This window comes from Podarcis bocagei (assembly GCF_964188305.1).
Source record: "Podarcis bocagei genome assembly, chromosome: 13".
In the NCBI taxonomy this organism is placed as follows: domain Eukaryota; kingdom Metazoa; phylum Chordata; class Lepidosauria; order Squamata; family Lacertidae; genus Podarcis; species Podarcis bocagei.
The window spans coordinates 50819405-50831754 of record NC_138138.1 but is presented as its reverse complement, the minus strand read 5'-3'; the positions used below and the strand labels follow the sequence as shown (position 1 = coordinate 50831754).

The window sequence follows — 12350 nt, the reverse complement described above, 5'->3', positions numbered from 1 at the left end:
TTTTAGATAGTACAAAAGGATGGATGGTCCTTTTCCTCTCTGGCTGGGCAGACACCTGTTATCAGTCTTTGTTTGATCTAGAAAAAAGCAAAGTGTAAGAGTGGTCAGTGTTATTATGCTTGCTGCAGCCCTCTATTCCTTTCCTCGACACTCACTCGGCTCCCTGTAACCCATGACCCTGTATCTTGGTTTCTATGACAATCCATCCGTCTCTATTTACAGTCACAAGCAATAATCAGAAACTCCATTCTGATCATAAGAGAATGCATTGAAAGAATGGGACAATAGGTCACTGGTAAAGATCAGGTTCCAGTGATGGGAAATAACGTGGCCAGGAACATTGGAATGGAGATACGCTGCCACCTAGAGCACAGGGGTAGGTGGTCTAAGAGGCAACTTCTTATTTTCAAAATCTTAGGTATGCATAAGGCACCTAACACACTTGTAAAACTCCTCATTAATTGATCTGGGCTAACGGCTGTCCCCTGGCTATGTTTTCCTGGTCCAGATAGAATCTCAGCTCCACAGATAAACACAAACTGAAATCTATAGATTGCAAAACCTATCAATCAAAAGAAGCTACCATGGACAGAGACAGTTCAAATAGCAGATGCTAGGCATGGCCATCACCTAGTCGTATGGGTGGCAACAATACTGGAACAACTGAGTTTTAGGCTGGTTTCACAAGGCAAATTTAAGATAATGGGAAAGGTGGACTCCTCCCACTACCTGCTACTACATGTATACACACTACTTTTTAGCAGTTTCTAGTGTACACAGTGCTGTACAGTTTTGTAACGAATTCCTTACCAAGCTGAATCTCATAGTGGTTCACATGAGCCCATAAGACACCCCCCATGGAAAAATAAACAAAAGCTTGCTATAAAACTTTTGGGTGGTACATTAATAGAATACACCTATTTTACAAACAGGGTAAGCTGAGGCTGAGCTAGTGATTCTCCTAAAGTCTCTCGGGTAAAATCGGTCTGTGCCAGAGGAAGAACTAAGCCATCTGGTCTCAAGGCTAACACTATATCCTGCCATGATGGCTGGGTACAAAAAGAGACTCCTGTACCTTTAATAGTTGTAGGAATGCTCTTCCCCAAGGAGGCTTGCCTGGTGCCATTGTTGCATATCTTTAGGCAAAAACATTCCTTTTTAATCAGTCCTTTAACTTTTAACTATCTGTGGCCTTTTTACACAAGTGGGGATGTTTCAATATTGTTTATTTATTTAGAAAAGGTTGGTATTCGGCTTTTGCTTAAAATATTGTAAGTTGCTTTGAGTTGGTGTGACATAAAAAAATGACTAATAAAATGAATAATAATGATAATACTAGGCGAGAGAAATCTTTTGAGTGTAGCTTTCTTCACTTCTGCAGTGCTGTGACATGACTAGATGCCAGGACAAAATTCCCCCTTGCAAATAAACTATTAAAGAGGGAGCCCTTTGTTCTGTTGTCTGTGTGTCACTCCCCCAATAAGACCTGACCTGAGGTGCGTCTGTGATGCTTGGGACGCAGAGAAAGAACATTGGGAATTGTGCAAAACACAAAAGCATTGGCTGGGAATTTTTATTTATTTCATAAAATTTATACACTGCTAGATTGTAGAAAAGAACTCAAAGCGGTTTACCAAAAAAAGATAAAATTATAACTAAAAAATCTACAACCATAATCTACAGAATGTTATATAGAATAGAATAGAATAGACTAAAGCAAAACTCATCGCCAGCCTGAGCCCCTACTGATGTTTACGACTACAACTCCCATCGGCCCCAGCGGCCGAAGGCCTCCTTAAGATTCAGAATGAATATTCAAAGCGCCCGACGAAGGCGGTTTGCAGACACAGACCAATCGGGATGTAAATAAGCGGACGAGGTCCCGCCCTTTCTGTCACCAACCTCCCGCCTTCCTTTTCTTCTCGGCGCTCCTCATTGGCTTCCGGTTTCTAAGGCGCGCCCCAAGTAGGTGGCTCCGCCTCCTCTTCAAACTTTAGCTTTGTCGGGCGCGCGGGGGAGACGGTTGGAAGCTGTGTTTTGGCCGCCTGCAGATCGAGCCCTCGGGGCAGAAAGAAAAGGTGGGGAAAGGTGAAAGCTTCTCATGACGTCACTGGCGGAACCCCACTTTTTCCCTTAAAAAAGAAACGAGCGCGGAATTGGGGGGCATCTTGGTGTGCCTCGATGTTTAACTCATGCTAATTTTCACTTTTCGCAAAGAAAATGGGCTTTTGGGGTGAGTAGGCGGGGTGTTTGTGGGTTTAAAAAAACCCCATATATGGCAAGGTGCACATGCTTTTTGACTGTTTTACACCAGGCAGGCAGGCAGACATTCAACCAGTGAAGCTTCCCCTCTTCGTTTTAAAGGCAAACTGCACCAGTTGAATTTCTGCCTGCCTCGCAGATTTTTAAGGCCCTGGAGCTTTTCCCACAGAAAGCAATGACCCTCCTGGAAAGAAGCACCTAAAATCCTATTTATACGCATTGGGAGGACCCATTTCTTTCTTCTGCCATATCTTTGTATGGTGGCAGTGCTGCTGTTGTGGCCTCCTTGGCCTGCCAGTCGAAGACCAGTTGCCTCAAGCACAGGCTGGGAGTGTCATGGGATGGCGGTGGTGGGTCTGTGCAAAGTTTGGGCTGTTTAGCTTGGTGCGTGCCCCTTGCATTCTGGGGCAATGGGATGAGGAGTCTGGTTTTGGGTCAGTGTGATTGGCTGCAGCAGCAGCAACATATAGTGATGTCTCCCTCAACTTGCCCAATGCCTTGAGGGAGAGCAAATGGAAAGGACACCCTCCTCATGCTTACCGTGGGATTGGCAAGAGGAGGACCAATGAACCGGGGTGCCTTAAAGTAGATCTACCTCAGGATCGCACAATCTCTGCGATGAGGATGTTCAAAGATGCTTCTTAGGTTAGCATGACCTAGTATGCTCATTTTCAGATAACACCAAACTGGGAGGGGTAGCCAATGCCGCTGAAAAGAGAATTGGGATGCAAGGTGACCCTAACAGATTGGAGAGCCGGGCCCAAGCTCACAAAATGAATTTCAATAGGGACAAATGACAGGTTCTGCACTTAGGCAGGAAGAACCAGCTGCACAAATATAAGATGGGGGACACCTGGCTTACACCTGGAGGCTGGAGCGAGCTTGTTTTCTCTTGCTCCGGAGGTTAGGACCCAAACCAACTTGGTTCAAGTTACAAGAAAGGAGATTAGGACTCGACATCAGGAAGAACTTTCTGATAGTAAGAGCTGTTTTGACCGTGGGACTGTCTCCCTTGGGAGGTTGTGAACTCTCCTTCCTTGGAGGTTTTTAAGTAGGGGTTGGACTAGATAAGCCTTGAGGTCCCTTCTAACTTGACAACTATCCGATTCCGTAAGGAGAGAACAAAAATGGTCTTCCTCAGTTTAGAGTGTCAGGTTGGAGTTTGGCATATGTATGCATCTCCTTTAGGGATTAGCATGACTTTCCTGAAATTGGGGGTGATGGAGGGGAGGAGTTTATGTATTCCTGTGCAGTAGATGCCTCCATAGCAGTGCCTATACATATGTTGGGGCACACTTCCAACAGGCATCTCCTTAAGTTGGCCTGAGACAAACTCATAACCCTCCCTTCCGCTGACACCTTTTACATATGCTTATCTGGCTGGCAGAGGTATATAGATTCCTTCTTCAGCCAGCACTGATATGCCAGAGACCAGCTGTGCTTCCAGGTTTGCTTGTTGCCACACAAGACAGTAGGGGCTGTTTCTGTATGGCAGCAAGTCTATATTTTCCCCGAGGGACCTGTCTATCTTTCTGCCTGCTAACAGCTCTCATCTCACCTTTTTCTTTTCTAGCTGATTTTCCCTGGTAAAGGGCCAATGGCATCTGCCTTAGGGACCGTTGGTGTTCAGTTGCTGCGGCAGCCAGGTAACTTCATTGGGGTTATTTGAGGGGAGACGGAGGCGTAAAGCAAATGTGGGGGACCTTTGACCCTCCAGATGCTGCTGAACTACAACGCCTACTATCCCTGGCCATTGGCTATTCTTTCCAGGACTGATGGGAGTTGTAGTTCAACAACATCTGGAGGGACAAAGGTTCTCTGCTCCTGGCACAGAGCTTTACTCTCTTTTGCCGTTTCCCGTCCCCACAGGTTGTGGGAGCTGCCTGCCCCCTTGCTCACTCACCGATGAGGACCTGGCTGCCTACCCTGGCTTGGCTAACCTCCTTTTGGGCCTGACCAGCCATATGGACTCCAGTGGGCTCAGTGTACACTTGGCACAACAAATGGAGGAGGTAAGAGCAGGTTGTCTCATCCAGGCTAGTCTGTGCTTCGTGACCACGGTGTTGGACAAGAAAAGCCGTCAGACTGCAAATCCGACCTCTCCTTTTTAGAAGGGTGGGAGTCCCTTCTGGCTCTGCTGTGGTTAGATTCTAGGGTTGATGGCGACAGACGTTTGAGTCCTGAAAGTGGCAGGGATTTGACATGCCGACTCTCAGCTGTGCTGTTAAGCAAGGAATGCCCTCGTACAAATCTATGGTGCAGCGGCATTTGGAATCCTGTGCACAGTTTCGGTCGCATCAGGGCAGATATATAAAGAAGTATTTCTTCATGCAGTGAATAGTTAAAACTATAGAACTCGCTCCCACGGGGAGGCAATGATGGCTGTCAACTTGGACGGCTATGAAAGAGGTTTAGGCAAATTCAGGGACGAAATAGCTACTGATGGTTACTAGCCATTATGGCAAGGCTCAGTGGCCCAGCCCCATGAGACCTGCTTGCCCTGCCCTATATAGAATTTAGGCTGCATGATTTGGCTTTGCTCTGAGCTGCATTGGTCCTCTCTCCCTCCGCCATTGCCTAATGGAGGATTTGTACTGCAGTGGATGACTGGAAGAGTGTGTTTATTTTATTATTAAGGAGGTATCCTCACTGCTGTCTCTCTCCCCCCACCCCCATGGCCACACATTTCCTCTTTCGTAGGCAAGAAAGGAATTGCAGCGGTGCCGAGGAAACTGGTTGAAATGGGAAGTGGTCCATCGGCTTCTGCAGGAGGCGCTACGGGAACTGGGAACTGGCCTGTCTCCACGGGACCAAAAAGTAACGCTTGAAGGGAAACAGTGGGAAGGGGGGGGGAGAATTGGAGGGTGAGTGAGGGGCTGTCGGCAGGAATCTTGAAGTAGGCAGAGAGCTTTGAGAAAGGCTGGCTAAAGCGCTTGGCAATAAGCATTACTGAAGAAAAATGGTGTTGTGCTTATAGTCGGCTTTTGAAGTGGCTTCGTGGAGCGCTCTAACAAGGCTCAGAAACAGACAGCGAGATCTCGGTTTGTTTGTTTAAGGCATTTACACCGTGCCCTTTAGCAAGAAAGACTCTGGTAGCTTACAGAAATGAGTACTAAGATGATCTTGCCTGTCTACTATCTAAGAAACCCGTGACATATGAGGAAAATGGGATGGGAGAGAGAGGAAAGGAGAAGCGAGCTCAAGCCCACGAGCTTAAACCTACAGTTCTTATAATGAAGTGATGAAGCTTTCTCTGGGTAGATTCTGGCCGTTTAGAGGAGCAGGTCAACTCCTGGCTGCTTCTTGTCGGGGAAAGAAACGTGGGGTGATAAACGGGAACATCAAGCCTTGAACCAGTGAAATGTGATGGTGTTATGCAAGCTTCAGAGAACAGCCTTGTGTGTGTGGAAGGTCTGGCGACGCTGATGAGGGGCTTTGTGTGGGGGGGTGTTGCTTCTCCCCCCAACCTCTTTCATTTCTGTTCCTCAGTTCCTTGAGGTCCTGGAGCAACAGCTTTCGGTAGCTGAGCTGAAACGGATGCTTGATCTCGGCCCTTCTCTGCAAGACGCACAACCATCTCTTTTGGGTTTGGAGGCCTCTGATCTACAGGAGCTTCTTCCCCCTAACCAAGTAAGATGGGCATAAGCAGGAGAATTTCCCACAAGTAGAGCTGTTGAGAGACCCAAGTGTAGAGGCCCAATCCTTCCTTTTTAGATCGTGTTACGAAACTTATAATGTACTGCTAAAAGAGGGCGTGTTATTCCCCGAATGGCCTTTCCCTCCTGTTCAGGATAGGCTTAATGTGCATGAAGATCAGACATCCCTAAACTCGGCCCTCCAGATGTTTTGGGACTCCCATCATCCCTAGCTAACAGGACAAGGAGTCAGGGAAAATGGGAATTGTAGTCAGAGCCGTCTTTCCCATAGGGCTTAGTGGTTCGTTGCGCCAGGGCACTGGCCTCTCAGGAGCGCCCCAGCAAGTGGGGAACTGCACGGCTTTGCCGGCAGCCTCCCCTTTCCCTGCACGCCCGCCAGCTGTGCCTCGCCAACTATATGGCTGGCTGGCATGCAGCTTCCTTCCCAAGCCTCCCTCCCTCACCCCACACCCCCAGGCTCCCCTGCGGGAAGGCAGCATCTCCCTCCCTGACCCCACACCCCCTGTCTTCCCTCTGTGAAAGTAGCATTTATTACTGCTTTGGAGGTGGCGGCGTCAGCAGCAAAATGAACATTTGGGGACGCTGGGGAGATCTTTGCATCCCGGCGCTGCATATGCTATAGACGGCCCTGATTGTAGTCCCAAAACATCTGGAGGGCTGAGTTTGGGGGTGCCTGGTGAAGATTCATCTGTAGGGCAGGGGCTAATATATGAGAGATCCTGTCCCAGGACACAGGCAGGGCCAACGTGAAACCCCCACCTCCCCCAAAAGGTGCGTTTTTACCAGAAAAAAACATGGCTTAACTTGCCACGTTTTCTCTCGATAAACCCTGGGAATCTTAGCTCTCTAAGGGAGTTCTTAGAGCCTTTGAGAAATTAAAAATGCTTCCAAGTGGTATTCCCTCCCACCCCCACAATCCATGTTTTTATCACCAAACTAGGTGTGAGTGAAGCTATATTTCAAGAAAGAAAGGCCTACTAGTCTGGAGTGGTGCATGCTCTAGTTACCGTATTTTTTTGCACCATAACACTCACTTTTTTCCTCCTAAAAAGTAAGGGGAAATGTCTGTGCGTGTTATGGAGGGAATGCCTACGGGTGGCATGCCTACGGATTTTCCTCCTCTAAAAACTATGTGCGTGTTATGGTCGGGTGCGTGTTATAGAGCGAAAAATACGGTATCTCCCGCTTGGACTACTGCAATATGCTCTATGTGGGGCTGCCTTTGAAGGTGACCCGGAAACTGCGATTAATCCAGAATGCGGCAGCCAGATTGGTGACTGGGAGTGGCCGCCGGGACCATGTAACACCAGTCCTGAAAGACTTACATTGGCTCCCAGTACGTTTCTGAGCACAATTCAAAGTGTTGGTGCTGACCTTTAAATCCCTAAACGGCCTTGGCCCAGTATACTTAAAGGAGTGTTTCCACCCCCATCGTTCAGCCCAGACACTGAGGTCCAGCTCTGAGGGCCTTCTGGGGGTTCCCTCACTGCGAGAAACGAGGTTACAGGGAACCAAGCAGAGGGCCTTCTTGGTGGTGGCGCCCGCCCTGTGGAATGCCCTCCCACCAGATGTCAAGAAAATAAACAACTATCTGACCTTTAGAAGACATCTGAAGGCAGCCCTGTTTAGGGAAGTTTTTAATGTTTGATATTTTATTGCTTTTTTAATATTCTATTGGGAGCCGCCCAGAGGGGCTGGGGAAACCCAGCCAGATAGGCAGGTATAAATAATAAACTACAGTGGTACCTCAGGTTAAGAACTTAATTCGTTCTGGAAGTTCGTTCTTAACCTGAAACTATTCTTAACCTGTAATACGACTTTAGCTAATGGGGCCTCCTACTACCGCAGCGCCACCGCCACACGATTTCTGTTCTCATCCTGAAGCAAAGTTCTTAACCCGAGGTACTATTTCTGGGTTAGCGGAGCCTGTAACCTGAAGCGTCTGTAACCTGAGGTACCACTGTATTACTATTAGTATGGTCACTGCATGAGGGGATGCGCCTTTAGGGGCTTTTATCTCCTCTCTCCCTGTTACTTCAGTCCATGTGGCTTGCGAGTGTTTGATGTACAGATCCAATGTGCCCAACGCTACCTGAAAGCACTCAAAAAAAAAAAAAACCCCGGCGACAGTTAAGCTCGTTCACATTTATAGTCCTCTCTTTTCTGCGCTTTGCCACAGGAGCTGGAGCAAATGCGAAAACACCTCCCTGCGGAATTGGAGAAACGCCTTAAGTCCAAATGCCTTGCCGTACTCGGTTACTACCTCCCTGAGAGTGGTGAGATGCTGTTCTTCCCCCCAGGCTGCCTTAGCAGGAGAGGTTCTCTCGTTCCATCAGCTTTGCCGAGACACCGGCTCCAGCGGGCGCCTTCTGCCCTTGAGCTGTTTCTGCGCCAGCTGGTCATTATCGGAGGAAGCGCTGCCCGAGCTTGCTTTCCCCCTCTTCCCTCCCTGTCCCCTCTCCCTCGCGTGTCGTGTTTTCGAGTTTGTAGGCCTGTGGGCAGCAGGGACCGTTTAGTTTTAATGGATTGTGTACGAACTGCCCCGAGGGCCTTTTTTTGGCTGAAGAGCAGGGTACAAATACTTGAAATACAAATAGGGGGGAGCCCCCTGCAGGTGTGTGTGGGGTGGGAAAGCCCATGACAATTCTGGGGGATTTAAGGGTGCCGTGTGGGTCGGGGCTGCCTGTTGACCTGACCTCTCTTCTTCTCAGATGGCGCTGGAGAGGTTGCACGGGCAGCGATGCTGGGGACCTTGGCAGAGTGCTTGGCTGCAGAGAAGCGGCGCCTGCGAGAAAGCCAGGCTCGGCACCAGGAACTGGTGGGGTTGCTGGAGCAGCAGAAAGCTGCCTATCCCCAGGTAACAGCTGGAGTAGGGAAGTCTGCCAGTGTGGGCTTTAGGCGTGCCAGAAGTCTCTGTGTGCATTTTGCCAAGAAAAATGTGCAAATAAGGAAAAAAGGGGTATATATTCACTCAGCTTGCACAGTTTAAAACACATTGTGTGTGTGTGTGTAACGGGGAGAATAAAATTGATAACACAGTTAAAAACAATATTTTGCAATGAAATTTCTCCCACCTCTCACTTGTGCTCACCCCCTCTCAAAATTTGCTCCTGAAGGACAAAGGACCCCTTGGGGCAGGTTTTGGGGGACATGGGGAGAGGAGAGGAAAGCAAAGTCTTGTTGTTTAAGTGGAGAACCTTGTTTTAAAAAAATCAGAATGTTTCAATGAGTCCAGTCTTTTTTCTGAGCATTCCAAAAATGTTAGAGACAACCGACTGCTTTGATTTTTTTAAAGTGCAAAATACCCTGTTTCTCTTGAATAATTAGTAACCAGGTAAATATTAAATAACCTGGAAATAAATGTGTTGCTAGCCCTACAGCAAATCTTTAAAATAAATCAATGCCTCTGCCAGATAACATTGCGCTTTATCATTGCCTAAATATGCATATTTACCCCTTGTATATCAAACAGAGGCACTTCATTTTTGGCTGATGAAAACAAGCTGGACTTTTTGTTCAGACTTCGCTTCTGCCTGTATATATCATGACTTAAGTTAGGTCCATTAATTTCAATGCTCTGATCAGGGTTTAGTCCAACACAGCCCTATGTTTTTAAAGCTTCGTAAGTTGCTGAGAAAGTCTTAACGTAGCAAGCAACTGATTAATCGATTAAGCACTAATTTCACTCTCCCATGTGCCGCAGGTCTTATTACGCTGCTTGGCCATCCTGAAACGCTTGGCCCGTGAGCTCCGCCTTAATGCTCAGTCTGAACTCGACTATTTCAGCACCCAGTACCTGGAGACCAAGTGCAATGCCATGTTCTTCAAGATACGGTGAGGCCTTACCTGTGTCTCCCCTTTCTCCTGACCAGGATCCTGAAGCTGCTCAGGAGCAATGGAACAGTATAGATTTGGACCAGTGGTTTGCTGAGGGGCATAGTTCAGAAGACAAAAGTTGGGACGTACTGAGGGGTGAACAGCAAGGAGAGAGTCTGAGCTAACAGACTCTCTCTCACTGGAAAGTGTCCAGCCTATCAGTCCAAGGTCACGTAGAGCAGATAAGGTGGCTACACAAAAAGCACAGTGGTTGCAAGATCAGGTTGCAAGGCACAGAAGTGACAAGGGGGAAAGTGGGTGAAAACCTTAATTGGGAGCACCTTCGCTCCGAGAATGGCTGCTTTGTTCTTTTGCTGTGATCATTAAAGACTCTTTAAATGGTAAGCGAATCTTTTCGCTTTGTCCTGCTTATCTACGGCCAAAGCCTGACACCCTTCTGTTGATAAGGTTTATTCCTCAGCACAAGTAAGCTATGCTGACTTCAATCCCTGGTGGCATCTCTGGGTAGGGTGCGGAGAGAACCCTGCCTGAAAATCCTGGAAAGCCACTGGCCGTCAGTGCAGACATTATGGAGCCTGATTGACCGATGGTCCGACTCGGTGTAAGGCAACTTCCTATTCTCACCCAGAACAGATCTGTCTGATGAATATGGTTTAGTGATCTGCCTTGTATCCAACCTGGGGTGTCTGTCATAGGGTGGCAAGTCATTATGTCCCTAAAGGACATAATGGGAGGTTTTCTGTAGTTCCCAAGAGAGAATTAGAATCCAGGAGACGCTTTGCAACTTTGGTTTGCACATAACGTCGGTCATACTTGCAGCAGACCCTTTGAAACAAAGGGACGTGACTGACTCGGATTTGTTAATTTGAGCAGGCCTTTTGCGAGTAGGAAGTCGGATACAGCTCAGCGGTTAGGAGTGTTGCGGTCATCTGTGAGCGAGGGGCAGAGCAGAAGCTGTACATGGGAGGCATTATAGGAAGCGGACTCTGTCTGTCAATCCTGCTCCTCCAAATAATTCTGTCTGCCGCAGGCTTGAGGAGCTGAGCATCCTTTTGGAAACCTACACGCCTGAGAAAGTGGATGTGCATCGGATGATGAGGTAAGTGTGTGTGTGTGTTGAGGCGGCCAGTCTTTATTTATGTCCGTAAAGCTAAACACAGAGACTCCCGTGGGTCCCACTGCTGTGGCAGGTGTGAATACAGATAGCAGCTGGAAGGTGATTACCAGCAAATGGTGTTTTGTTGGCAGGCATGTCTCTTTTATTTATTTATTTTAAAAAATCTCTGAGGTACCCTAAGTCACGACGAGTTGTGCTGCAGAGCTTTTGCTGACTTCGCATCTGCACTAGAGGGTAATGCCAAGATCTTATTGAATCATGGAATTGTAGAGTCGGAAGGGACCTCAGGGGTCATCTAGTCCAACCCCCGGCAGTGCAGGAAACTTGCTTGTTTGTGGTCTCTGTCCAGCCCTACATAGAGAATTGGAGAAGTGGGACCAGCAACAAAAATGTTGCTGTTCAGGATTCCATCTGATCCAGTCCATTCTTCCTCCTGGCTGGCTTTCTGTTCATTCTCTTTCTTCCTCCATACGCTACCTCTCAAGGTCAGCCGGGACTCTGAGCATTCTTAGTCTTCATTCTAGTTGGGGGGTTTTTTTGTACACCGTGGGGTTCCCCTGGCCTGCCAATACGTCTCATTTCTGTGTGTGTGTGGTGCCATTTTTGGCTTTGTCAAAAGCAATAGCACTCACAGCCTGAGTACAATAATAATAATAATAATAATAATAATAATAATAATAATTTTTTATTTATATCTCACCCTCCCCAGCCGAAGCTGGGCTCAGGGCGGCTAACAACAATAAAATAATACAGTAATTAAATAATTATGTTTCTATCCCTCCTTTTCTCCAAGGAGTTTAAGGTGGTGTACCTCCCCATTTTATCTTCACAGCAACCCTGAGAGGCAGGCTAGGCTGAGAAGGTAGTCTTTGCAGGTACCCTGGTGTCCACGGGCGCTGGGTTGGCAACCCCTGCTCTAACCAATATGCCATACCAGAAATATAAGGAATGATATTTGTTCTTGAGGCTTGGAGGGCACAAGGAGATAACTCTGAAGAGGCTCCTTGCAGCTACCTATGGAGATAGGCCAAAGGCAAGGAAGTACCTTCTCAGTAACACAACTCTAGTCGGACTTTTTTCCGGACGGACAGGCACGGATTGTGGAAAGAAGCTGGGTTTTGGGTAGCTGCTAGGAGGCTGGAAAAGTGTGTCTCTGGCATAGATTTTGCAAAAGCTCGTCCAACACGCCAGTCTTTCATTCTTCGTTTTTTCTAGGGACAAACTGCAGGCGGCACTAAGCCAAGAGGAGCAAGACCTGGCCACTTCTCGCAAGATCGTCTCCAACTATGAGACACTGGGCCCAGAATTCGAAGAACTGGTGAAGGAATATGCCCGGCTGCAAGCCATCATCGAGAACAGGCGCTGGGCCCTGAGAGAATTCAGCAAAGACTGAGGCTCTGTTTGGGAATGGACTGGTTGAATATTGCTCCATTTAGTGTGTAACGACTGTTTTGTACAATAAAGTACGGAGGAAAGGC

General features: G+C 47.8%; 1 protein-coding gene across 4 annotated transcripts; it reads left to right on the top strand.

Annotated features, from left to right (window-relative positions):
• The first annotated feature begins 1953 nt into the window (after nucleotides 1-1953).
• Nucleotides 1954-12350, top strand: HAUS4 (HAUS augmin like complex subunit 4). 4 transcript variants are annotated; one of them, XM_081168064.1, is made up of 10 exons: nucleotides 1954-2078; nucleotides 3836-3908; nucleotides 4132-4274; nucleotides 4963-5079; nucleotides 5752-5892; nucleotides 8098-8194; nucleotides 8630-8775; nucleotides 9622-9752; nucleotides 10786-10854; nucleotides 12088-12350. In XM_081168064.1, the coding sequence occupies exons 2-10, from the start codon at nucleotides 3860-3862 to the stop codon at nucleotides 12263-12265; spliced, it is 1071 nt and encodes a 356-aa protein (XP_081024190.1). In that variant the 5' UTR covers nucleotides 1954-2078; nucleotides 3836-3859; the 3' UTR covers nucleotides 12266-12350. The 4 variants fall into 4 exon arrangements, with proteins under 4 accessions (XP_081024190.1, XP_081024191.1, XP_081024192.1 ...); XM_081168065.1 differs by having other exon boundaries at nucleotides 2003-2233; XM_081168066.1 differs by having other exon boundaries at nucleotides 2021-2088.